This window comes from Filicampus tigris, chromosome 6, assembly GCF_054856515.1.
Source record: "Filicampus tigris isolate MCC_2025a chromosome 6, RoL_Ftig_1.0, whole genome shotgun sequence".
Classification (NCBI taxonomy): domain Eukaryota; kingdom Metazoa; phylum Chordata; class Actinopteri; order Syngnathiformes; family Syngnathidae; genus Filicampus; species Filicampus tigris.
In genome coordinates, this window is record NC_141222.1 from 16944298 (window position 1) to 16971834 (window position 27537).

Genomic DNA, 27537 nt, shown 5'->3' on the forward strand with positions numbered 1-27537 from the left:
TTATTGGGTGATGAAGAATAATGCTTTTAGGAGGCTTTCCCCAGCTTTTGGGTTTACCTAATTGGAATTAGGAGGGGGATATAATATGGAAAAATTACTTTTTAACATATTAAGGCCAGGAGCGCATAACGGCGTTCCTACCACTAGAGTCGGGGGACCACTGTTGCGTCTTTTTCCCCTTAAAGCCTGGAAAGCGTATACGTACGTCTTTTTTTTTTTTTTTTAATTCAATTCTCTGTCTTTTAACCAATTAAATGCATCAGAATATACACGTGACGGTGTCGTGAGCCCGTGGAGGATGTTCAGGAATCGCCCCTGAATTCTGTCTACGAACAAGTCCATGTGACCATTCAAGCAACTGCGTTTAGCTACTGCAGCAAATTGTTGTGAAGCTTTACCATGAGTCACACGGACGTTTTTATGTGTTGTTCAGTTCATTACTGTTTAAAATAGACCACTTTAAGTGGTAGGTGTCCGACTCATTTTTAATCACATAAATACGCCATTGTGTAGACGTGTACCCTGCGCCCGTGTGCCGCAAAGTTTAGACAGTGACAATGTCAACAGTTTCAAGTGTCCTCTCTTATCACCTTACATGGACACACGGGAAAGCAAAAACAAGCAAGCAAGAGGTGGCCAGGGGTCTCCATTCAGATGGCAGTATGGATTGTAGCGCACACTGCAGCGGCCACAGCTGACCTCGGTGTTACGGTCAAAGAGAGTGCGCGCTTCCTCTGTGGACCAGCCAGGAAAATTGTCACTAGAAGGTGCGTCACTGGGAGCCTCACGTGGTCCGACAGGGCTTCGCGGCGGAACACCACAACCCAAACAAGGACCAACTAAACAAGAGCGTTCAGAGGCTTTGAGATTTTTCACTTGAAAATGAAAAATATCAACTGAATACAAAATATTTGCTACCTCTAAAGCAGGACTACAATGAGATTTTACAATTAAGTTAGACTCACCCAATTATAGAGGTATTTTTGGTTACTTTTTATGTACATTGTTTTTTCATTGGCCAGTGGGGCAGTTAGGATTAAAGCCTTGCAGTTCTGTGTAGCAACAAGTGACCACGTAAAAGAATCATAGCAAGTCTACTAATCTACATTTGGAAATGACGAAATTTTATTTCTTTTCAAGTTTTAAGTGTGTGTGATTTATAACAAGCAATGACATTTTTAAAACCTGTCGTTTACAGTGTTCCCTCGCTACTTCGCGGTTCAGTTATTGTGGCTTCCCTCATCATGGATACATTTGGAGATATGTTCCGAGCGCACTGCATGCTTAACTCTGACTGCTCGAAAACTCAGAACGATTTTCAAATGTGCCTTTTGGTTATTCAGGGTGCCCCAAAAAACAGAGCCCAGTGCAGGCAGTACAAGGACAGTAAACAGCTGCGTTCGGAAATTAATGTGAGCAGAGCGCGTTCTGCACCCTGGCACCACACGAGGTCGACGAAATCATTCACAATGTTATCTCACTAATTATCACCACAATTTATTGGGAACATCCTTAGAATTTAATGTGCTTTTCCACGAGTGCTTCCAAATACCTCTTGTAGCTGGGGCTCTTTCTTCTTGGCAGACATGTTGAGAAGCTTCTCTAGCGAGCTGTAGTATTTCTCTGTCTCTTTCTCGTACTTTTTCCTCTCCGCCTGCACCAAGAAAAACCTAGTCAATCTCAGCTGAGGGAGAAAAAGCAAGGCAAACTGCTTTAATTTAGGGGAAAAAAAGGCAATTAGCCGTCATACAGTACCCTTACGATGCCGAGGTGCTCTTTCCTGAACTTCTCCAGAGGTTTCATGAGGGTTTCTGTGATATTTCTCATCTAGACAGGGGCCAAGACACACACTGTTAAGATGTCTTGGTAGACTTACGAAAATACAAACTTCCTTAACACTTTAATGGGGAGTGAATGAGCATTAATATATGGAAACAAATGTAATTATTTAATACCAGTGAAAAAAAAATACTGTAAATATTTCACGATTATTTAATCCTGGGCGGCAGGGTGGACAACTGGTTAGCACCTCGGCCTCACAGTACAGAGGTGCAGTGTTTGATCCTGAGCTCTAGCCTTTCTGTGTGAAGTTTGCATGTTATCCACGTGCCTGAATGGGTTTTCTCCAGGTACTGTACTCCGGTTTCCCCCCACATTCCAAAAACATGCACGGTAGTCTTTGTGTGCCTTGCGATTGGCTGGCAACCAGTTCAGAGTGTACCCCGCCTACTGCCCAAAGACGGCTGGGATAGGCTCCAGCACTCCCGCCACCCTCGAGAAGATAAGCGGTTCAGAAAATGGATGGATGGATTTTTGTTTTTTTTTAATCTTTCGATTATTAGCTAAAAAAAAAAACCACCTATTAGCTGTTATTTTGGCCAGGCCAATGAAACAAAAGTGTTACTTTGGTGTCATCTTGTGGCATCTTAGTACATAGGAACTACAGTATGTTGATGTGAATTGATAGGGGTTGGGTTTATATTTGGTCTAAAGATGTATATTTGTATATAAAGATGTATACTTTTTGGGGGGGAATCATGTTTAATCTCAAAATAATAAAACCTTTGTTTATGGAGACATGACATTTAATTCAAAATTTAACTTAACTTTAACTTAACTTTAATCTGATTGTGATTTAGTTTTTTACTTTTTTGTGTAGATCCAACACTTTTAACTAAATAAAGGTTTTTTATGAATTACGCCATGTTGTGGTGAAAAAAAATACTAATTACAACTTGGAAGACAACCAGCAATGACGCAATGGACCATGTTCAACTTTTGGAGATCCCGCCAATAAAGGCAACATATTTTCCCCAGTTCTTGCGGGAGTTCTCCTGCAACTGTGGCCACGGAGACGTGTCTGTGCTTGCAGAGCCCGTCCCACTTTTCCTTACTGCGCTGTGATGTCATCCAACACTTTTTAAACCACACTACAGTCTCGAATGCGGGGCCTTAAAACAGTCAGTTGTCAGCTCCGAGTCATGAGTGTGTGACTGTCTTCTAATTACATAACGACAACAACGATGACCTTGTTGCTAGCGGGATTTGTATTTAAAACTGCAAAACAGCCACTCCCATGAAGGTGCAGCGGCAGTGACCCTTAGACAGGCAGGAGGAGTCGCACCACTATCAGCATTCATGTACCCAATGAAGTAGGCTGTTTCTGCCCCCATTTTTCCCCCTGCTGTTGCTGGAGAAAACGAAATTCGCCTCCCGGGACCTCTTGCTGGATGACGGAGCAGGACGTTAATAGATGTGAATACCAAATATGGACATTAATATGTGCCGTCTGGTTGGAAATACACACACTCAAACACACGTACAGGTATTTTCCCTGACTTTTTCAAGCAGGCTCTGACTGGTCGGCGGTCGCACTCACCATTAGCTCTCTTTGGTCTTCCAGGTTCTTTAGGAATGAGGAGAACTCCTGCAGTGACTCATCTGGAAAACATGAGTTTAATGGTTTCTGATAACATTGCAAAAAAGACCAAAAGACAAAAGCAGAGGTACCTTGAGATATGAGTGGCCCAGAATGTTACAGATACAAGCCATCATACGAACATTTTTTTTTGTTCTGACTAGTAGTGATCTCACTCAAATCAGTCGGCAAAAAAAAAAAAAAAAAGTTAAACCTGCTTAATGCCACTCCTAGTTGAAGTTTACAGTAAGACGAAACAAAAAAAGACAATTACATCTGGATTTAAAACAAGGAAATAACTTGGCCTTAAGAATGTCCTCGCTATCTTCATGTTAACAATTATCAACAATAGCCACACTGTATAACCTTTGAAGCAACGGATATTTGAACACAAACTGTGGTGCAACACATGCATACAGACAATACTAACAAGCATATATTCTTTATCTTCAGCGGCAAAAAAAATTCTAATACTGAAGCTTCTTTGAAGGCGGGCACACCAGAAGGAGCAGCACAATGAATTGAATTGAACAATTAAATTATGATACATTACCTGCATGATTCTTTACATTCTATTTATCTATACTTTTACTCTGTCTGGCACCATTGTACATTTGCTTTTCTAATATTAAACACGACTTAATTTGTACCTTTGCAAAGCTTGTTTTTTGAAAAATCGTATAGTAGAATGAAACCCTGTTTATCGCAGTGATACTTTCCAGACCCACCTGCAATAAATGGATGTCTGTGATATAGAGAGACCAGATGACGCATTTTTAAAATAGCTTTACCCCTCCCTTTACATACAATCAAAGTAAGTAAAACATGGCAGATGATGGTATTACATCATTTTGAACAAACTCCTGTCAGTAACACAGAGGCAAATCGTGCTTCAGGCAGTTTGTCATTGAATTGAATTTTACTGTAAATCTGACTCATAAAACAAGATAATTTAACATTAAACACTAAAAAGCTCATATAAACCATATAATAACAAACATGCTAACACATAACACAATACACACTATAGACATACAGGCAAACAGAAACTAGCATAGATATTATAGTACGGTAATTATAGAGCTTCAAAGAATAGCTACCGGTTACTTACACTTACACACAAGGGGCAGCGTCAAATACGAAAATTGAAAAAATCAATCTCTCAGCTCCGTGAGCACAACAAATATCGCTCTAGTTAGGAACCTTCCTTCTTCTTGTTCTATTATGCTACATGCTATCCAGTCGAGCTCAGTACTGCCTGGCATGTTGCAGCACAACGTAATTAGTACTACAGTGAGGCCACGCAACTCTAAATTACAAGTGACCTGTCTGTATACTGTAAAAACTTAAAATCAGCTGCTTAAAAATCTGTGATCAAGCAGAAGTGCAAAAGATAAAGAGCGATAGAGTGTGTGGGGGGGTTCACTGTTGAAGTATTCAAAACATTTTGGGGTGACATTAAATCATGGCGCTTTGCTATCAAGACACACAAGCGCGATTATATTTAAACTTGACGTGAAATGAGTAGCCAGGGAAGAACCAAAGAAGACAAACAATGTCACTTGGTGGCGACACAGGCGGCGGTTAGGCGGTTAAGATGCAAAATGGCCGCACTTACCGATGCACCGCTCGTCGTCTGTCTTGGCATCGCCGATGTACTCGAACTGAAACTCTCCCAGGCACTGGGCGAACTTTCGCTGCGCCATCCCCAGCTCTGGAAAAAGTACATAAAAACCGTAAACAGCAGTATTTATTATGGTTTGCAACTTTGCATGTTAGGTCAAATAGTAGCCAACCGTGCAGTAGGCGCAGTGACTAAATTAATTGCTGGGTGGATTGTCCATCTAAAAAAATAGACTGGGACTTCATACGGTAGTCAAACAATCCAGACTTGAGGTGTCAAATGTGCTTGAGTAATATACACATCACTTCATAGAAGTGCTCCATAGTTGTTGTTTTTTTGTAAAACTAAACTAGGAATCTTAAGAACTGCCAGCATTGCAATGAGATCAGTCTACACCATCTGTACCAGATGACATCAGCGCAATCCGACTGCACTCTTCTTACGGTTCTGATGACATCATTGCTTCTTCTCCATGCATTTGCCTTGGGTATGTTTGGCAGAAAACGCAATGTGAATGATCGACTCACTAAGCCTTTCAACCGCGTCATGTCTCTCAAGTTGCACAACATAAATCACCCTCATATGCATTGTGGTTAACCCCTTTGCAAACATCCTGTTTGTCTTACAGGCTTGGGCATCCTGCTGCAAGTCAAAACTTGTGTGAAGCGGTGGGCTAATGATCCACATGTATCTATGGCAACGAGTAAAATAAAATGACTCTGAAAAAAGTATTCACACACAGGGCAAACCAAAAACTATTTCCAGAGATTCCCCTGACTTGGCATGTATACGACGGCAGTAGCGTCCCCCCCTTGGGAAGCACGGCAGAATGCGGGGAGGGTATTTTAAGACTGGTGCTGTGCACTGTAAGGAAGCGTTGGCGTGTCTCTAGCCTTGACGAAAACAATCTACTGGCAACATACGAATTGGCTCGCTGTTCAAGTATCTAACAAAATGTTGCAGTCGTCTTTTAGCTTCAAGGTTCTCTGAATAGTTTGCAAACACATGCTGTGGATTAACATTGAAGTCCGGCCTCACGAAACATGTGAACGGCCAACCGGACCAAGGCGAGGACTTAGGGGCCTACACCAATGCACAACTTTTGGGTTCCTCTTCAGCACTCAGCGGAAGAAACACATGGGGTTGACATAAACTGCATGTCTGGGGAAATGGTGATGGGAAATGAAATAGGGGAAATAATATGATAAACTATCCACCTAACCAAACAAGAAATTAAGATACCAACGGACAAATACATTTACTCAAAAACAAATTAAGCTACCAACCAACTGACCAACCAATAAACTGACTAACAAATGAGCAAAACTAATGTCCTACCTGCAAAACCAACTCATCAACCAACCTTTTAATGAAGCCTCTAGCCAAATGAACTAAATAAGCACCTATCTAATTCATTAAAAAAAAACAACTAATAACTTCGCCAAACAGACTGAACCTTCAACAAGAAAATTAACCGGAAAAGACCCACCAAACTAACCAATAAATTAACTAGCCAAATTATAAGTGCGCATCGCATCGATGCGATTTTGGTCCCAAAACAAACAAGCGGCCATTGGAAATGTGCATGCTAGTACAAAAAAATAACTGTAAACCTTCAACGCTAACGCTTGCAGGCATTGTTTAAAAGGCTTTATGCCTTACGTGACAAAATGACAGGTGCACTTTGTGCCAGGTTTAACTGCTCTGGAATTTACAGGCTTGAACGCTGGCGTAAAAAATTCATTTGCAAAGCTCCAACAAAATCACTCAACGGCAGAAAGAATAATTCTCCACAATTGCTCCACAACCAACGAACACATACTAAACACAAACTAGAAGCAACCACTTTCACACCTGTTGGAGGTAATTTTTTCGAGAAGTGCTTAGAAGCAGCTATCAGCCATGTGTAACATATCCTCCACCGGCAATGGAGCTACTGCAGATCAGCAAAATGTTTTCGTAGTATAATATACTTTAGTATATGGAGCACTGTGATTGACTTTGAACCGATTGTTAATCTAGAACAAATCTTAACCACACACCGTGTTGGAATCCAGAGCAGGGTGTGCAACTCCATAAAAGGTGACTCCTGTCATGGCGCTTACTGCACGAATAGCTCTTATTTTGCAGCACGTGGAATGACTGCAATCTGGTTGCTAATGGTAACCGTCAGTGAATCTGCCACCTTGTACCTCCGCTAGTTTTAAACTAGTTTTTTTGGGTGTTTTTTTTTTTACCTCTCTCTGACGTAACTACTCTACTAGCAAACTGTTGCACAACTGCCAAGATTTTTATTACCACCTTGTAAAACATTACATACAACAAGGCAGAGTCCCAAAGAGAGCATCTTTTGGTTAATACGAAAAAATAACATGCTAAACACATCATCTGTCTCAAGGAGGGGGACAACTTGTTCCTGTTTTCATGGTCCATCTTGATTTTTGGTTATTTGCCCCTTGCAACCTGTTTGGGAATATGTAAACCCTTACTCTGACAGACCCAGATTAGAAACTTCAGATCCCTCTGACGGCACAAACATGTTGTCATAACATTAAGGAACCATGACACACCTTAACACAGCAGAAACATTACTTCCTACATGATATGAGGCGAGCACACACTGCAAAGTCGATTTGTCAGCTTGTTGCCAGTGTAAACCTCGTATCCCCACTTTTGGACAATACGTAACTTTTTAAATGAGCAAATGCTAACTAACAATGAACCTTTTTTTTTACAGCTCATTCTTAGTCATTCGCAAGGAACATATAGACAAACATTAACAAGCATTCGTAGAACTCACATTCATTCTATGGACAATTTACAGTCTTCAACCTAAAATTTAGTTTTTGGAGTATGTGAGAAAAATCAGACCGTAATTTAAAACACGTCTCGCCACTTTGGCCCATGAGGACTAGCAAAGCCAAAGACTCAAACGGTAAAGAAAGAAGCCAACCGCCATTAATTTGCTTTAATGATACGAATGCTGACAACCTTAGACAGTAAAGATAGTGTTGTCACCATGATTGACAATCAAAGTACATGCTCGATTCATTCAAATCAAGTGGCTAAATTACTAATTATAATTATATATTACCAATAAATTATGCATTGCTAGCCATGGCCTGTCGTTACGTTATATGTTATTTCGTGGTATCAGGGTATTGCAATTACTGTACAACTCTATAATTAATGATTTTGGTAAATGACTTTTTTCCATTGAACGCACTTTGTAAGTACAATGATAAAAAGAAAAATAAAGGGTATTTTCTAAATAAAAAATATCATACAACAGTAGAAGCGCTAATTTCTCCGAAAATTAATATCTCTTTCGTTCCTGCTCTTTGCATTGTGAAGTAACGTTGGCGCGAAAACAAAATGGTGTTAGCCATGCTAGTTAGCTAGTTATCGGCCTCCGTATGAAGTCTACAGTATTTATTTAATCAATTGAAGACAGGCTATTAAAGACAAGGAGAGTAACATAAGAGATTAATAGAAGACGAGCGGCATCTTTACTGAAGACATGAAAGTGCGATGGGCCGGATTATGGCCGCGGCCACAGTGCGATGATGCAAGCCTCGCGCGTGCCGAGAAGATTGAAGGGCGGACGGTTCACACAGGCCATTATGAGGACAAGCTGTGCGTACTTCATTACATAAAACACAAGGAATGAAGGCATGAGACATTAATCAACAACAGGCAGCATCCAGGCAAGCAAGGGTTTGTGTCCCTGATTAAAGAAATAAAATACAAAAATGTCAAGTATAACCAGAAACCTGTCTTTATAACAATGAGAAAGAATCGCCAGCACGCACGCACGCCCACACACACAAATACCCGGATACTATGGAGCCCAAGGCCTTTTTCAGTTTTCTTTTCTTGCATTTTGGAGCAAACCTGGGAACTGTCAAACTGCGCTGGTTTCGCTGAGAAATCCAAAGACCCCCACCCCGCCGGCTCAAAGCGATGAGTCATAAGTTGACTCCACCTTGCATCCATCTGATGTTACAGGCAAGCTTTTCTTTTCTGTGACCCGACTGGAAAGCATGGAAACAAACAGACCTGGTTGTGTCACCAAACATGTGTGCCCTTACTCAGAGAAAGAGGTGTGGAGTTCACCGCCGCAAACACAAGAACGTCTTTTCTTTCATTTGCAAAAACGGGGCACTGTATCACCCTGTTGATCATTGTTTTTCATCACTTGGGCGGGTTGTGTCAGTTCCATTTCATTGCACCCTGGAGTACAATGACAATAATGCTATTTTGATGATGAAACAATTGTGGTGCATGTTTACGCAGTAGAGACCCCGTCAGACCACTACTGCATAAATATCCATCCATCCATCCATCCATTATCGATACCGGTTATCCACACAAGGGTCGCGGGGCGTGCTGGAGCCTATCCCAGCAGTTTTCGGGCAGGAGGCGGGGGACACCCTGAATTGGTTGCCAGCCAATCGCAGGGCACACAGAGACAAACAAACATTCGCACTCACAATCCCACCTAGGGGCAATTTAGAGTGTCCGACTAACCTACCAAGCATGTTTTTGGAATGTGGGAGGAAACCGGGGTACCCGGAGGCAACCCACGCAGGCAGGGGGAGAACATGCAAACTCCACACAGGGAGGCCGGAATCGAACCGACGACCTCTGAACTGTGAGGCGGACGTGCTAACCTGTCGACCACCGTGCCTCCCATGCATAAATATAAAAGACTCAAATGAAAACCGTAAGTACTGCATCAACTGCAATTTCTTGCATTCATCTTCAATTAGCTTTAGGACAAAGCTGTGATTGTTGCCTCGAGAGCAGAGCATCAGAGTGGATTCAAATGTTTCCCCTGAAACAAAGCAGAAACGGAACTTATATGTTAAATTTGAAGTGCTGAAGATGTCCTCTGTGCTCTGTGTATCCGCCCAATGTGGCCTGTTTGTTTTGCTTGCTACAATCCCATCGGTCGCAGCTAACCTTCCCCCGGACATTTAACGAGCAGCGCCACGCTTCGCTTTTCCATAGCCCCTTCCTGTTTCACTCTTCCATCTTTTCCAGTCCAAAACACGGATCCACTCCACACCCTCTCAAGCGTTTGCCCTCACCGTAGCCTTGCTCAGAGATCATAACCCGTCCTATGTCCCTTGCCTACTGAGGTCGCATTACTTCATCTGACACTTCCTGATTCTCAAAACAAGTCTGGAGAGTGAGGTCATGCTGGAAGGCCTCCTGGCAACAATGACCATGTGGCTGGTCGCAGATGTGCAGCTTTTTTTTTTTTTTTTTTTTTTTTTAAGGGCAAGAGCGGTCACGCAACCGCCAACAGTGGTGGCTTCCTTCACGATACCCAAAACTGCAATTTTGTAGTCTTGTTGTTTCTCCAGTACTGGATGAAAACCTCTAACATGGAGCTAATGCAAGTTTAATGAAAGGCTGTGATGTGGCTCTTTGGCAGAAATCGTAATGTGATTATAGTGAGCAGCAGACCGAGCCAAAACACACGGAAGATGGCTACTCTTAAAACCCCGACCCTTGCAAAGCGGACTCTTTTCTAGGGAGACAGGCAAGAGGCGCACGGAAGTCCAACAGCGGAAATGACGCTCAGATTTTGAACTCCCAGGTAATTGCAGAAGTGAGACAAAGAGGTCAAGCGTGAATAAGATCTTCAGTCAGATACACGGTTGATCATTTTTCCAGTACTACGAACCATAACTCAACATGTTTCCGAAAGACAACAGTGGGGGGTCAGGGGGGGGGACTACGGACAGGACATGGTTCCAAGGAGGAAAGCCAGAGAAACAGAAGCCCATCTGCTTGTTGCTCCTCTAGTGGACACTTCCATGTCACCGCTCTGTTGGCCCCCGGAATCCCCGCTTCAAGTTTCCTCTCCGAACCCAAGGACTTTCCGTCGCGGGACATCCTCTGAGCTGTGGGAGTGGAAGGGAGTTGAGAGCGAGAGACGTCAAACGATCGCAACGGCGGATCATTTTGAGGTCAAAACGTGAGCCGTTTTTTTTTTTTTTTTTTTTAAACTGCAACACAAGCCTTTGGAAAGAGAGGACGTCCAAAAGATAAGAAGTTTATTGCACAAGTACATTCCTCAACAGGTCCAGGTTTATTCCTAAACAGCAAGAGGATACAAAAGCATCATCTTTAGACAAGTTGCCACCAAGCAGATGGAGAAGTACGCATTTATTTGTTTTAGGTGGAGTTAAACCAATTGCTGCGTTGCAAAATATCTGTTGATAGGTCAACAAATAATCTTCACTGACAAAATATATAATACAAAGTAAGAATAGGAAAGTTTTATGAAACTTTTTTTTTTATGTGGAATTGACTGGACAATAATCACATCTTGAATCTCTCAACTAGTTTATGGTCTATGGAACGACCTGAGGTCAGCAATGGGAAGTTATGCTGGAGCAATGATATGGCACAACTCCTTTGGGCTATGATAATCGATCACAGTTGGAACAACAGTTCAAAACATTTTTTGAGCTCTCCCCCCATTGGTATAACACAAATAATTGGTTACCTTTTCCTAATTTTGGCAAATGTCCATTGTTACTCACAGGTTCAAAACATAATGATATGTGCATTATTTTGTTATTGTAGTGTAGTCCAAGCCGGATTACCAAATTTGAGGTCTTTGTGCACCTTTTCCACAGCCTGAAATGTAAAGTAACGGGCTTCCTGGTGCATCCCTGAGGTCTAGGACAACAGAGGTCATAGTGAAGTCACATACAATCCATGCCTAAAAGGTGATGGCTCAAAAAAAAAGGCAAAAATGCATACAACTGTTTTAATTCTAACCAAGATTGTGTGATTAAGATATCAGGAGAATCCTTGTCATTTTCTTCTTTTCATTGCTCTATAAAGGCTGTTAGTCCTGATTTGCCTTTATATGGACATTCCAGGACACTCTCGACTTCTGGCAAGTGGCATCTTAATCTTCCTTAAAAGTTGGATTATTGTTTTATTAGTCTCAGATCGTCTTCGGTCTTACTGGATAAGGGCTCAGGGAAGAATCTTGAGAGCCGGTACCTTCTAAAACACTGTGGTCTCATTTTTTGATAGTCTCCAAAGTTGGATCATCGTCTTATTACTTTGTTTAATTAGTTGAACTTGGCGTAAAAGTTTAGAGAAGAATCTCGAGACAAGTTCCAAGTACCTGATATAACACTTAATATGTTTTTACAATAGGCGACAGCAGCGACACAGCATCCCACCATCAGAGGCTACAAAACACAGCAACAACTGCTGTTAAAGTAACAATGTGCACTTTTAGTAAGACACGGTGTCCCTTAAAAAAAATAAACAATGTCAGCACCAAGTGACCACCAGCATTGTCAAATTTTCTAAAAAAACATGGAATAACCATTTCAAACGCCTCTAAAAACCCCCATGACAAATAGCTTGACAAAAAAGGCAACTGATAACTAAAGCACATGATCTACTCTACTGCCCACACTGTTCTTCTCATGAATAATGTTAAACATGCGCTATTTAGGGCAAGAGACGCCGTTTGAAATTGTGTAATTTTGACGCATCAACGAGAAGAATGCCTCAGAATTTCTGTCTGCAAAAACTTATTGGAGGAAACTTAGAATTGAAACATATCAGACAATCGGTCCCCTGAGTACCAGGTGAAACGAAAGGGTCAAGGAGATACGTCGACTGTTATAGACTAAAAAAAGGTTAATAAAGCTATTTTTAGTTGTAAGTTGATCTATAATTGTATTCTCTTCTTTAATGTTAATAAGGCCACAAGAGTATTTATAACAATTTTAAAGACAATTGAGATATATACAGTTACGGCGGAGAGTTGGGATGGGCGCAAAATGTTTTCTTCTTCCGAGGGGGGGGGGCGTAAAAAAATATATATATATATTCGAGTTTTATACAACGAATTAAGTTGTCCATCCTTACCTACCTATAAAACCAACACATTTATATAAAATAAATGTAATATTGTTTATTGTAATACAGATGAATTTAGTGCTTGTGTTTGTGAAAAAATAAAATACATGGGAAAAGGACCTTGGAAAAAAAACATACATTAAATGGCAAATGCAATTAAGACTTTAAAAAAATATTTCCGCCTTAGACTAGACTCTGTTATGATGAAATCATCTTATCTACCTCATCACATTTCACACCATCCATTATACAGAGGGGAAGGACGAGTGTCAACAATATATAACAATATATTTACAATAATAATATAATATAAAAAACAAAGAAAGGCAACATGAGGTTTAGTTATTTGTATCAGATGCATATGTTCAATAGAAGTAGGAAGTTTTTTAAAAAGTCTCATCAGCATTGAAGCCGGCTGTTTCATTTTCAGTTTTTTTTTTATATACTAGATTTCTATTTTCTCTTGAATCTTGTCTTTAACATCTTTTTAAACGTGATTTTCATTTTGAGGTAATTTCACCTAAAAAAAGAGGGGACAATGAGTGTCAGTTTGTCAGAAAGGTTCTTGGTCTGGTGTCACAGATGATACATTTTCAAATCAAAACTATGCTTTTCATGCATTCCTGGGAGGATTCTTACGAGATCCTCCAGCTCTGTCGTCACGGCCTTCTTGTAGTCGGAAAAATTCCAGGGAGCTAGGTTTGGGGATTGCGTTTTTGTTTTTTTTTCTTCATTCACAGCTCTAGTTTCTTCTCGTGCACTGACTGAGACAAACTTTATGCTGGTTGACCGTCTGGTACAAGGTGAATGGTGAAAACTCACAATTTCAATTTTAAATATTATAGCCTTTGTGACAACAGTCCTCGAACCTTTCTGACACATTCGGTTCATCCTTGTCTATTACCTTCATGCATAAATGGAATATTACTGCGAATAATACTGCGACAGAAACAGGACAAGTAATTTTGTCTTATAAGTGTCAACATGTTTGAAAACACATTTCCTATTATTGAGAAAGTGACTGCATCAAGTCCCTTTGGGCAATAGAAACTTCTTGGTGCAATCTAAACTGCTTCATTGCATTTCACATCAGCCAAACATACTGTATTTATACAGGTATGGAGGGGTGTTCTGCAAGCCTTGTGCATTGTGAGTACACCTTTCCATAAGACAACCAATCAAGCAGGGAGCCCAGACAGACCATTACAAGTACAGTAGACTCACGTTTGGTGGCGTTAATGAGGTTCTTGCCATCCTTGTACAGCTCCTTAATGAACCTGTTGGTTTTGTCCAGCTCCGCTTCGTGAGCCTTAATCTTCTCCCTGAAGCAGGGGCTGTCCAGATAGCATTCGCTGAATTCCAGCGGGTGAAGTCCCATGTCTCCGTATGCTTCTCGGCTTCTTTTGGAAGCGGGGGGAAAAAAAAGTCAAATCCGGGATCAAACCTAAGCTTTTAGGCTCAGCAGCATAGCTAGTTAGCTTGGGAACGGCTAACGTCGGTTAGCATGGTTCACTACTTGTATGACGCGCGCGCAAGTCTTGCTCTTCAGTTGTCAATTTTATAAGAGCAAAGGGGAGCTAGCAAAAGTGAGGCAAGGTGTTGTTAAGAAACGAGGTGAATCGGTAGAAGAAGTCCACTCCAGGGCGGTTGTCAGAAAGCTGCCGCGTGCATGTTTTCTTTGCCCTCAACAAACGCACCCCACCTAGCAAAGTGACAGATTGAGAAACTCTGCTGACATCTGCGTGCGTGTAGGGGGAAACTTCGACCAAAGAGTGCTCAGCGTTTTTTGGAAAAAGTAATGCCTCACACTTCCGCTTTTGCACGGCAACTCAACAAATTTGAGTATCAATAAAATACAACAACATTATGAATTAAGACGACCCACCCCCAAAGAAAAGAAGAAAAAAACTACGAAAGAAAACTAGTCATAGTCTTAATGATGTTCAGGCTTCCAACGTAATTCACGTGTTCGGTTCGAATACCCTAATGTCTTATTATGAGCTAGCTAATGCGACGTCTTGATAGAATTACGGGGAAATCTCTTGGTCGAGGAGTATGGGACATCCAAATCTGTCCCCAAATTAACCCTTCATTCATTCATTATCCATACCGCTTCTCCTCACAAGGGTCGCGGGGCGTGCTGGAGCCTATCCCAGCTGTCTTTGGGCAGTAGGCGGGGGACACCCTGAATTGGTTGCCAGCCAATCGCAGGGCACACAGAGACAGACATTCGCACTCACAATCACACCTAGGGTCAATTTAGACAGTCCAATCAACTTACCATGCATGTTTTTGGAATGTGGGAGGAAACCGGAGTACCCGGAGGAAACCCACGCAAGCACGGGGAGAACATGCAAACTCCACACAGGGAGGCCGGAGCCGGGATCGAACCCACGACCTCTGAACTGTGAGGCGGACGTGCTAACCAGTCGACCACCGTGCCGCCAAATTAACCCTTTATTTATTTAATTTATGCAATAAATAAAACAATAAAACGATCATTGTCTGTGGATTTATTAAACTACAGCTCTTTCGATGTATCAATAATATACTATATCTAATTGTTCTTTAATTTGGCTCAATCATGACGCTTTTGTCCTATTGAAATCCATGGAATCTATACTTTTTTTAAATTCGTGATTATGTACTTGATCAAATCATACAAATTGGGTCAAATAAGGTTAAATCTAGACTCAAAACTTCAACATTGTTATTTGTTTGTTGTTTTTCTTTCTATTTCTTTCTATCTTTCCCAGCAGATGTGATCCCAGCACAAGGGAACAATTCTTTTATTCAAAATTCATTTCCTAAAGAGCGTAGGCCTGTTTTAGGGCTTAACGCACACGATGGAGTAAATAAATATATATTTTTTAACATGTACATAACAATATATTTACAATAATAATATAATATAAAAAAACAAAGAAAGGCAACATGAGGTTTAGTTATTTGTATCAGATGCATATGTTCAATAGAAGTAGGAAGTTTTTTTAAAAGTCTCATCAGCATTGAAGCCGGCTGTTTCATTTTCAGTTCTTTTTTTTTTTATATACTAGATTTGTATTTTCTCTTGAATCTTGTCTTTAACATCTTTTTAAACATGATTTTCATTTTGAGGTAATTCCACCTAAAAAAAGAGGGGACAATGAGTGTCAGTTTGTCAGAAAGGTTCTTGGTCTGGTGTCACAGATGATACATTTTCAAATCAAAACTACGCTTTTCATGCATTCCTGGGAGGATTCTTACGAGATCCTCCAGCTCTGTCGTCACGGCCTTCTTGTAGTCGGAAAAATTCCAGGGAGCTAGGTTTGGGATTGCGTTTTTTTTTTTTTTTTTTTTCTTCATTCACAGCTCTCGTTTCTTCTCGTGCACTGACTGAGACAAACGTTATGCTGGTTGGCCGTCTGGTACAAGGTGAATGGTGAAAACTCACAATTTCAATTTTAAATATTATAGCCTTTGTGACAACAGTCCTGGAACCTTTCTGACACATTCGGTTCATTTTGATTTAAGATGTGGCTGTTGGCTGCAGAAAGACTTTACTACAGGTTGTAGAAAGACAGTGTTAGCAAAATAAGAAAAAAAACTGATAATTAATCTTTAAAAATCATCAGAGTAATTTTTGAGGTTGCACATTTTGAAAACATGAATTTGAGGGGTTAAAAAATAAAATAAAATAAACATGAACGCTGTGAAAGACGCAAGAAGACCACGAACAAGCTGAAATACTAAAATGAAATCGAAAAAGTATTAAGAGCTAAAGATCTCAAGTCAAACACGAATCAACAACGTGCTATTCATGGCGATTTCTCATTTTAGTTTTCGAATTGTTATATTTCTATGCAAAATACGTTTCCGTCAGGCAAACTTCATGTTGATGCGGAACCCTGTTCACTTAAGTGTTTTAACAGCCGAGCAGATTTACCGGACGGACCCGACTAGCTCAATAGTGCTATTAGCGCCGGTTTACATCGTAACCAGTGCATTTGAATTGGGTGAAACCTTACGTATCGGTGGTTTCTTTCTGCGTGACTTGAGCCGTCTGCGAGATGCCTCCTTGGAGAAGAAGAGCCTTCCGGAGGCTTATCATTAAAGGCACATTTTGACGCAAAACGTGTCTGAAACGTCACCAAAAACGTCGTTTGTATTGTTTACTTTTTTTTGTTTGAAACGACAAGTACCTCGTTCCAGAGATCATCTGGCTGTGATCTAAACTCTTTCACGGTAAGTCAGCAATAGTGACGTGTGGCGAGTTGCATTTTTTAAATAATACATGTCCATGACGCATTATTCAGATCATTTTTTGTGTTTCATCAACACATAACTTGGTTTTGCAGTACTGCATCAGTCTGTCCATGCCACAATGCGTCCTCACAGCGTCGCTCCTTGCACCCACGAAAACCTATCCATAGCTGCGTAGGGGTCATCATTTTAGCCTGCACAAGCCTATAAATAACCATGTAAATGTATTATTTACCATTGGATAAATCAAATGTACCAAACAGAGGTACATTCTATGATCATTCTTAGATGGGCCAATCAACCAAATGTGTGCCAATTGTGTTCCCAGGCAATTACATGAAAATATTTTTTTTATAAAGTGTCCTGCACCTTGATATGTATTGTGTTTAATTTTAACATTCAATTACCGCAAATGTCATGGCTATAGTGCCTGTATTTGCTAATTTTATGCTAAAAACCCGCAAAGAGTTTTGCTACAAAAAACGGCCATGATAAAACAAGTTGAGATGAACCAACACACATTGAGTTGTTCAAAATGTGAATCATCAAATTTAGTGCTCAAAAAAAGAGGAACAAAAATAGAACTTTGAATTTATTTGGAGAGTATTACAAAAAGCACTTGGCACTGATTTAGTGGAATGGTCCATATAATGTAAACACATATAACAAAATATAGCATGTACACATTGATGTTAGTATATTTCTATATTAATTTGAGCAAAATCGGATACAGACTCTTTTTTTCTTAATGTATTGGATAGGGACTCCTTTGCAATTTGCAACAAAAATGTCTACATTTCAGTTTTACCTCTCAAGATGGGGTGTTGAGTGTACACTAATGAGAAATAAACATTTTGGCAAACGGCTGCAATGACACAGAAAGTGAAAAAATTCAAGGGGTCTGAATACTTTCCGTACCGACTGTACTTAAAATGAAAGACTCGAACTCGGCTGCCTAAAAAGCATCATCGGGACATCCCTATCTGCAATCTTCACAGGGGATGCCGAATGCCAGCGCGAGGACAAAGCACGGTGGCAGGAGAACCCGTAGGCGCCGCCGAGAGGACCCGGCCAGGAATGAACTAGTGTCCAGCTCCCTGGAAAGCGCCCAGCAGTGCCTCTTCAGCCAAGATTATGGTCCCGCATTCGTGCACTACCTCCTGGTCCTCAACCTGGCACCTGAGTTCAAGGACTTTGCGAGGGTAATGTCTGTGAGCGCACTGAAAAAAACGAAAACAAAAAAGACGTTAATAAGTGTTTGTTGTCACGATTCCAAAATTCTGACTTCGATACCTTCATACTTTTGATTCTTGGTTTTCATGTAGGAGTCCTTCCGCTTCACACTCTTTAAGTGGGCCGAAGAGCTGGACTCAGCGGGCCGCATTCAGGACCTCTTCGGCTGCTATGAGCAAGCACTGGAGCTCTTCCCTGCAGACGAGGTCATTCTGAACAGCATGGGTGAGCACTTATTCAGGTATGTTCTCCGTTTTGAAGTACATCAGTTTACACATTGTGCATTTAAAACAACCTACATGGCTTTGTTTTAAGTCCACTTAGCAGCTTAGCTTAATGCTAACAAATGTAAAGCACCATTGATGGGCTAACAAATAGCATGTGTGTGGCAACGGGTGTTTGAACACAACCCATGTAGACAGAAAAACCAACAATGCTCACTGCCATATATTCTTTATCCTGTGTACAAAATGTTTAATATTACTTATCTTACTGAGCCACTTACAGTAGATGTGAAACTCTTCTATTTTTGCGTCTGCATGACTGTTCCTGTATATACCTGCACACTAAACTGACATGAAATTAGCCAGCTTGGTGAAGAAGTGCTGCATCTGCCATTGAAAATCCACCGCATTTTTTTACTGACACATTGGAGAGACACCCACCCCTAGTTGTCATGGTAACACAAGCCATGCATGGCATTGGCCCATCCAATAGAATGAGCAGCGGCTCAGTCGGGATCGCTCCATCCTTTTATCCAGTTTTCATGATCAAGATTTATGTTTTTTGTTTTTTTTTATTATTATTATGGATTAGAATGCATTTTAAAAAAGATCTCATTAAATAATTGGCTGATTGTTTTGTTGTATATAAAAACAATATTAGACAATTTTAAATATAACAATGTAGTAATAATGACATCATTATGATATGAAATATCTTGTAAAACATTTTTTTTTTTTAATAAACAATTCAGAATGGGCTTCCGAGATGAAGCGGCGGGCCATTTCTTCAAAGCCCTGAAGCTCAAGCCGGACTTCCCGGAGGCCAGGGAGAACTTCTATCGTGTGGCCAACTGGCTGGTGGAGCGCTGGCACTTCCTCATGCTCAACGATCACGGGCGCAACCGCAAGTACCAGCAGGCCATCCAGAAGGCAGTGCGCGGTGGTTGCACCACCGTACTGGACATAGGTACTGGCACTGGGATCCTTGGGTGAGATACGGACGCAAGAGTATGTTTTGTAATTGGGTGTGATGTTGTTTCGGCTTATTGTTAACATCAATTCCGACATTTCTTTTCATTGTCAGTATGTGCGCTAAGAAGGCGGGGGCCGCCGAGGTGTACGCCTGCGAGCTTTCCAAGACTATGTATGAGCTGGCCTGCGAAGTTGTGGCGGCCAATGGGATGGATGGAGGCATCAAGATCCTACACATGAAGTCTCTGGAAATGGAAGTGCCAAAGCACATCCCACACAGGTATACACACAGAGGTATTCAAGCAAGGATGGCAAAGACGTCGTATTTGAGTTTATACATTTCCATGTCTGGAAATGTATAGAAAATGGAAATATATTTGTGTTAAAACGGTGTTATGGTCTAAAATATGCAACTAAAGCGGAAGTCAAGTCAAAAATGTTCTTTGTAATAATATCTTCTACGCGACCCCACTAGTCTAAACACAGTATTCGGACTAATATTGCGTTTGTGCACTTTGAATTAATCGGCAAAATCCATCAATTTGTATGCGTCTCCTGGGGTGGCCATTTTGCCTCTTGCAGTCCACTGACAATGACATCACAGTTGCTCAGACCTCAAGTAAGGACCAATCACGGCTCAGCTTACGAATGTCACATGACCTAACTCAAAATATAGGGGAGCTATGATTGGTCGTTCATTGCGCGTTGGTCATCCTTGCTCACACTCCGACTGCACCACTGCCACCCGCTGTAGTGGATGTGTGTACACTTTATTGTTGTATGGCATAAAAAAAGCATGTTCCCTCGGGTTACGCACATGCCCTCAGGTATCGCATTGCGCCCCTCCAGAGGGGGCCCGCCCTCATATTTGAGAAGAGCTGATCCACTGTCATTTGTTAGAACTGCACAATATATCGAAAAGATATTGTCGTTGTGACATTGATACGTGCAATGTGTGTATCGCAAAGATGTGCAATAAGTTAACATTTTCACATGACATTGTATGCGTTTATCTGACTTTGACCAATCAGATGCAGCTTAAATGCACATTGCCATCCAATAGGAAAACAGTATCTAGCGGCATTACTAACACAATATAAAAAAATATATATATATACATCTCTCCCTCACTCCCTCCCTCCTAACTCGCCCGCCCTCCATTTTCTTTGTTGATCTGCCAGGGTGTCGCTGGTGGTGACGGAGACGGTAGACGCTGGCTTGTTTGGAGAAGGCATCATTGAGAGTCTCATCCATGCTTGGCACCACCTGCTACTGCCTCCGCAGGTAACGACAAAAGCAGTCAGGAGTCGACGATAACGGCTGCCTTAGTTTTCGCTGTAGTTAGCCACATTAATAAAGCAAAAAGCTGGAAATGTTTGAAAGTTGAACAGAACAGCTCTGTGTTACAGCGTGGGGAGACTGCATCCAGTGACCCTTCTGCGACTGGGAGGGTCATCCCCGCCAGAGCTACTGTATTCGCCATGGCTGTGGAGTGTCTGGAGATCCGGCGGCATAATAAGTAAACCAAATCACATTGTTAATGTGATCCCTCTGATCTGAGAACTGTACAGTGTGATTTGTTTCTACCTTGCTTCATTTTGAATTTTGATTTTTGAATTCTCACATATAATCTTTTGCTTCCATCATGTCCATGTTTGGCCACTTGAAACATACAACTTTGTTTTTTTTTTCCCCGAATCCTTTTTATCTGTTTGATTGGATCATATAATTTGATTAAAATAGGTTTCATCCAATACTAAACACTTGAAAATGTAGATTACTGCTTGCATGATTGATTGAGTTTTGGACAAGGAACACATTTCATGCAGTTTAATAGCTCACTGTGGTGTTTCTCAAACATTTTACAGTGCCACTTCAAAAAATACTTAACTTTCCAAGCACCACCATCATGACTGTGTTCATCAACAAAATTGAAAATTGACACTGCACTTGGGTTGAATATAGGAAAAAAAACAACTACTTTTTGATTCAATTAAAATGTATTGTACAAAGAAGTTAAATTAAAATTATACCTACGTAAAAGTTCCAAAACAAACAGTTCTTAAAACGTAATGCAATTTTTTTATACTTAAAAGTTAAATACAACTGAACTGTACTTGAGCATTTTTTTTTCTTGTACCACTAGAAGGAGCCTCCGACCACGCTTTGAGAATCACTGGCTTACTGCCTTCTATTAAAACAAATGAATAACACAATTCAGATTTTAAGAAGTAGAAGAATAATTGCATTTAATTTTAAGAAGATGAAACTTCCTCTTTTGTCTGATGCCTTTAAATTTACAGACTCTGTATATGGACAAAAAAAACCACAAACAAGCTGAAAGTCTAGTAAAATGCAACAAGGCCTAAGAGTTATGGGAACCAGTATTAATGCGTGAGTTTTTGTTGTTGTTGTTGTTCAGGCTTTGCGTGTCCGAGGTGGGCGGTCTGTCATTGGCGGCGGCTGAGCAGCTGCGTAGTCCGGTCAGCTGCAGCACCGAGCCGGACGACTCCATGGAGCCGTACACCACCGAGAGACTCAGCAGGCTGCCCGGAGGCTACACGGCCCTCACCGAGCCGCTCACTGTACTCCACATCGACTTCAACAACGTGCAGGCGAGCTGAGATTTTAACACTTTTTTTATGAGAACCGCCGAGGAGACACAGTTTGTTATTTGTGTTGTGTGGAAGAGTATTCTTCCAAAGGGTAGAATCCGCACCTTTTTTTTCACTAGCAAAAAAAAAAGAATCCCGTTCTTTTTAGAGGAGTAAAAAGACAGTGGAAAAAACTTACATTTGATTTATAATTTATCATACAGTAATCAGATCTTATTGCTTAAAGTTATCATTTGAAAAATTAAGAATGAACATTTACATAAATATTCTAAATATCATTAAAAAAAAGTGATACTCGTAACGGTTTTCATATACCCGCTGCCTTAGTCTTGAATGAACCTTTCCAGAAATAAGGCCTTAATTGTTCTTACAAAGACACTTAAATTAATTTGTTTTTCAAGAGGTCTTAAAAATGCCAAAGCGCAGTAATCAACATTGCCACATTTTCTTTTTGAATGAAATGGTCAAAAAATTGGATTCTGTTTACCTCATGAATTTGGCTTATCTGGATGAAGCCAGACATTCTTTACTCTCACCATCCTAAATTCACTCATTGGTTTAACAGGTGACGATTTAATGCGTCCCTGTGTGTTGTTTTGTTTTCTATGAATCTCTCTCCCTGAGCCGGGGATCTAAAAACGACACCGATTAATAATCAAAAACATAATTAATTCACTGCCGTTGGTCTCCTGGAACCAAAACATTTTGCATCATGGGTGGCCTGCAGGGATTGCCTCATTCATTAGCTCCTGGCAGGCTTTATCATTCAAGCAGACAAGCACAGACGCTTTCGAGCTGGGCAATTGGACTGCAGACAAGCCAAGCTAAGTTATTTATCCTTGTCACAACTCAACGCACATAACTTGTTTGAGAGGGAATACAGAAGGAATAAATAATAATGACGACTAAAAAAGTTGTTTTTTGGGACAATAGAACTTTAGTTTGGAAAACTAGAGTCAGTCCTAGCTTACTTCATCAGTACAGTAAAAACAATACGTTGAATTAAATTAGATTGCATTAAGTTGTTACATTGTACCAAGCAAATAGTATTCATCCATCCATTATCGATACCGCTTCTCCTCACAAGGGTCGCGGGTCGTGCTGGAGCCTATCCCAGCTGTCTTCGGGCAGCAGGCGGGGGACACCCAGAATTGGTTGCCAGCCAATCGCAGGGCACACAGAGACAAACAAACATCCGCACTCACAATCACACCTAGGGGCAATTTAGAGGGTCCAATCAACTTACCATGCATGTTTTTGGAATGTGGGAGGAAACCGGAGTACCCGGAGAAAACCCACGCAGGCACCGGGACAACATGCAAACTCCACACAGGGAGGCCGGAGCCGGGGCAGATATTACTGTGAATGTTTATTTGTACATGATGCAGCAATTTATAATTCCATCAGTACCTTTAATTGCCACTAGGTGACTATTGCTCTGTGGATTACCATGACCAATAAAAACAAGAAAAAAAAATTTTTAGCGAGCACATTCCTATTTTTTAATTGATATTTTGATAAGTTCAAAATGACATGGTCAATTATGCTGGCCAGTACATGACCTTTAACAAACAAATAAACATGTAGGACAGAAAAAGTATTAAATCCTTACCTGGACCGTAATAGTTGACTTTAATGACCTTTTTGAATTTGAATGTGAACCTGCAAACTATTAATTCTATCACCAAATGTGACCTATATGGTTTTGATCTGCTTGTAGTACTTTTAGATCCCTGGTTCCAAGTTCAAAATAAACATATTGCGTACCTTCGCAGGAGCTGGAGGGGCTGAGCTCCAGGCCGGTACAGCGGATGCGCCTGCAGGTGGTGCGGGAGGGCGAGCTCGACGCACTGGCGGTGTGGTTCCAGCTGCACCTGGACGAAGAGGGCAGCTTGTCAACGGGACCCCACGAAGACACCTGCTGGGAGCAAGCCATCTACCCTGAGCACACCAGCAAGGGTAAAACAGGAACTTGTTCATTGCACAGTGCCAAATCACAACCAGTTATTTCTAGGGGAAAAAGAAATCCATGGGGTAGGGTATTGCGCCAGGTGGTGTCTCACATCAGTTGGTGGTCCCCCCGTGGAAGAACAAGTACTTTGACTGTTACCTTTGTAACAGAGCAAGGCCTACAAAGCACATCCATTTTGAATTGTGTTCATTTTGATTGAATTTTGATTTCCCATTGTTTTTTTTTCTTTAATTTTTTTCATGTTAACACATTGGAAAATAAGACAAAGATACCCCCCCCCCATCAAAAAAAAAGTGTCTGATTTTTGCACTTATGTTTTCTAATTTAAACGTAAACAAATACAACATAGTATTGTACAACAATCAAACGGTTTGTGTGTAACTCATATCTTGATTGTTGGAAGTGTTGAGGGAAGAGAAGAGAAAGTTATTTTATTTATATATGTATACACAGGTATTTTTAATTAATTGGCTGACTAGTCAGTTATCAGAATTTTATTTTGCCAAAATACGGATTTGGCATCAGCTCAAAGGGTCTATAAACTCTATATCGGTTGGCCCTGATATTGTTTGTCATTAGTTTGGAGTGTGTCTTTTAAACTTTATGGACTGATTTTAATTTGTGACATAATTCTATTTAACAAGCATTCCCACCTGCAATCAGAAGAGAGCACTGTTTCCTCGTATAGAACAGAACGTGGTCATGACGCAAATACAGTCAAATGCGCAGCTCGTCATGTTCCAGATGGCGGCTGACTTGACTGTCGTCGTCGTCATGGGAATCTGTCAACATTCACGTCAATCAACTCCATCCGCTTCTTCCTGTCCGCTGTTATTTATTTGTATTACTGTGATCGGTTGTGACACTCTTTAGCGATCATGAAATATGCATATTGCTCTCATCTTGACATGAAGACGTGAACAGATGTTATTCCTGAAGGAATCCCCCACCATACCCTACCCCGCCCCCCTATCCCTTTGAATCTCATTGCTCTCCTTCCGCTCACACTTGTCCTGATCTCCAATTCCATTTCATTTACAATTCTATCATTGCCATGTCTCAGTCAACACTAGCTTGATGGCCACAAAAGGCTAAACATATTTTTTCTAATACTTTTTATAATACCACTTTTTGGTATTCTTTATCTTTATGAGACAGTCTAATTATAATATTAAATAGATTATTCTTATATCATAGTATGTTATTGTATGTAATTTTGCAGTGGACATAACCGGCACCATAACTCATTTTGCTAAATAAATTGTAATTTTCTTTATGACACAGTATTATCGTGACCTTTTAAATCTCAAACTTCACAAATCCTCTCTCTCTCGTTATATATATATATATATATGTGTATATATATATGTGTGTATATATATATATGTATATGTGTATATATATATGTATGTATGTGTATATGTATATATATATGTATGTGTATATGTATATATATATGTATGTGTATATGTATATATGTATGTGTATATGTATATATGTATGTGTATATGTATATATATATATGTATGTGTATATGTATATATATATATGTATGTGTATATGTATATATATATATATATATATATATGTGTACATGTATATATATATGTGTGTACATGTGTATATATATGTGTGTGTATATGTATATATATATATATGTGTATATGTATATATGTATATATATATATATATATATATATATATATGTACTTATATATATATATATATATATATATATATAGAATATATATATATGTACTTATATATATAATATATATATATTACATTAATTTATTCATTTATTTTTGCCCATCAGGTTTTCTCCTAAAAGGCAGTGACGAGCTGATCGTGGAAGTGTCCTGCCGGGACGCCTACCTAAGGCTGTGCAGCATGGCAGTGTTGCGAGGCGGTCAAGAGATCCATCTAGGCACGTGTTCGGAGCATAGCGACTCCGGCGACTTCATCCCCAATGCAGAAGTAGAGTTGTGCAGCGCGCTGGCGTCGCTCCAAACGCGCCAACACGAAGACATCTGTATGCTGGAGTGCTCGGAAATGGCGCTCTTGAACAATTACGACTACCATCAGAGATTTGCCAGCGCCTTGTCCAAACTAATCAGCCAGTTGAAGGCCCAATCTCAAAGCCTGGAGGACCCCGCTGGTATTCCCACACAAGTTCGGAAAGTATGTGATTGCATGGAATTAGATTTTATGAATTTCCAGGGTTTTCAAACTATGGTCCGGGGACCACTTCATGTTCATGAGCCGTAGCTTAGGGGTCTGCAAGACAATTTGCCATAAATAATGGATTGTTTTTAAAAGGGCATACCTTCATATGGGTACCCAAAAAACTAATTTAAGAAACCAATTACTCCTCTCACCTTATGTTTGGGCCATTTAAGAGCCCTGATACGATTGTGAACAAAAGGCGTTAGAGTTTACTAATTTTGAAAAATAATTTCATACCTGTCAATTTGTATGCTTTCGGTGTAATTTTTACATGTGGAAACATCTTTTCAAACATGTATGCTGTACATTGCGAATCTGTACGGTCAATGTCAATTGTATCTGTTATTCGTTCCTGTTTTTGTCGCCAAACTGTAGTCGGGAGAGCAGCGGAGATCTTTCTCCAAGGCCAGAGTTGCTTCCGGGATCGTGGCCGTCGCACGTCGTCGAAAAGGGGGAGTAGCCCAAAAACACGCGTCAAAGGGAGACAAGGGTCATTGCGGTTATTGTGATCGCAATTTAAATGTTTCAAGCTCCTCTTTCCTTGTTTTAGAAAAAAAAAAAAAAAAAAAGTAAATCTGTATTACAATAAACTATCAGATTTATTATACATAAATGTTTTGGTTTTATAGATTAGGCTTGCGTTAAAATAATGTGAAAATAATATGTTGTCATTTGAAATGTGTAGGAAGCCTTTCCTGCGCACCCTCTCTACTTTCTGGATGTGTCGGAGGGCTTTTCCATGCTGTCACTTATCGCCGCCAGCCACGGTGGGGTGAAGGCCTACAGCTCGGTGGAGAAGAGCAAGCAACAGGAAGTGCTGGAACGCCTTGCGCGCGCTAACGGTGTTCCGGAGGGAAGCTTGGAATTCTGGCTCAATCACGGCGAAGACGAGCAGGGTGCGCTACAAAGGCCTTCGTGCGAGAAACTGTGGAGCGCCATCTTTCTGGACTGCGTGGAGACGTGTGGACTTGTCAGGCAGAAGCTGATGGAGAAGGCGTCTCTGGCCAGGTGAGGCAAAACAAATGCAGAGTCAGTCACCATTTAAGGCATATTGTTGGTTGAACTTCCTTATTTTGCAACATTTGGAAAAGTTCCCATTTTGT

General features: G+C 40.6%; 2 protein-coding genes and 1 long non-coding RNA gene across 5 annotated transcripts in view; 1 reads left to right on the forward strand and 2 right to left on the reverse strand.

The window, feature by feature from the left end:
* The window catches only part of arhgap10 (Rho GTPase activating protein 10), a 52905-nt gene extending 35843 nt beyond the window's left edge, over nucleotides 1–17062 (reverse strand). The window contains exons 1-6 of one of the 2 annotated variants that reach the window (XM_086033239.1): nucleotides 16958–17062; nucleotides 14175–14350; nucleotides 5037–5132; nucleotides 3380–3441; nucleotides 1756–1827; nucleotides 1553–1654 (exon numbers count right to left, since the gene is read on the reverse strand). In XM_086033239.1, the coding sequence (XP_085889365.1) occupies nucleotides 1553–1654; nucleotides 1756–1827; nucleotides 3380–3441; nucleotides 5037–5132; nucleotides 14175–14350; nucleotides 16958–17040 (591 nt within the window). In that variant the 5' untranslated portion in view covers nucleotides 17041–17062. The remainder of the gene's footprint in view (nucleotides 1–1552; nucleotides 1655–1755; nucleotides 1828–3379; nucleotides 3442–5036; nucleotides 5133–14174; nucleotides 14351–16957) is intronic. The other variant, XM_086033240.1, reaches the window with a different exon arrangement.
* prmt9 (protein arginine methyltransferase 9) overlaps nucleotides 16220–27537 on the forward strand; it is a 14012-nt gene continuing 2694 nt past the window's right edge. Inside the window, exons 1-11 of one of the 2 annotated variants that reach the window (XM_086033238.1) lie at nucleotides 16220–16364; nucleotides 18191–18394; nucleotides 18518–18666; nucleotides 19402–19638; nucleotides 19734–19901; nucleotides 20803–20905; nucleotides 21031–21140; nucleotides 22044–22236; nucleotides 24012–24195; nucleotides 26025–26389; nucleotides 27120–27442. In XM_086033238.1, the coding sequence (XP_085889364.1) occupies nucleotides 18194–18394; nucleotides 18518–18666; nucleotides 19402–19638; nucleotides 19734–19901; nucleotides 20803–20905; nucleotides 21031–21140; nucleotides 22044–22236; nucleotides 24012–24195; nucleotides 26025–26389; nucleotides 27120–27442 (2033 nt within the window). In that variant the 5' untranslated portion in view covers nucleotides 16220–16364; nucleotides 18191–18193. Of the gene's footprint in view, nucleotides 16365–16879; nucleotides 17175–18190; nucleotides 18395–18517; nucleotides 18667–19401; nucleotides 19639–19733; nucleotides 19902–20802; nucleotides 20906–21030; nucleotides 21141–22043; nucleotides 22237–24011; nucleotides 24196–26024; nucleotides 26390–27119; nucleotides 27443–27537 lie in introns of those variants that run through there. The other variant, XM_086033237.1, reaches the window with a different exon arrangement.
* Nucleotides 22263–27537, reverse strand: part of LOC147146029 (uncharacterized) — a 7909-nt gene continuing 2634 nt past the window's right edge. Inside the window, exons 3-5 of the long non-coding RNA XR_015087110.1 lie at nucleotides 27138–27537; nucleotides 24004–24110; nucleotides 22263–22351 (exon numbers count right to left, since the gene is read on the reverse strand). The exon at nucleotides 27138–27537 is cut by the window's right edge and continues 162 nt beyond it. This is a non-coding gene — a long non-coding RNA (uncharacterized LOC147146029). The remainder of the gene's footprint in view (nucleotides 22352–24003; nucleotides 24111–27137) is intronic.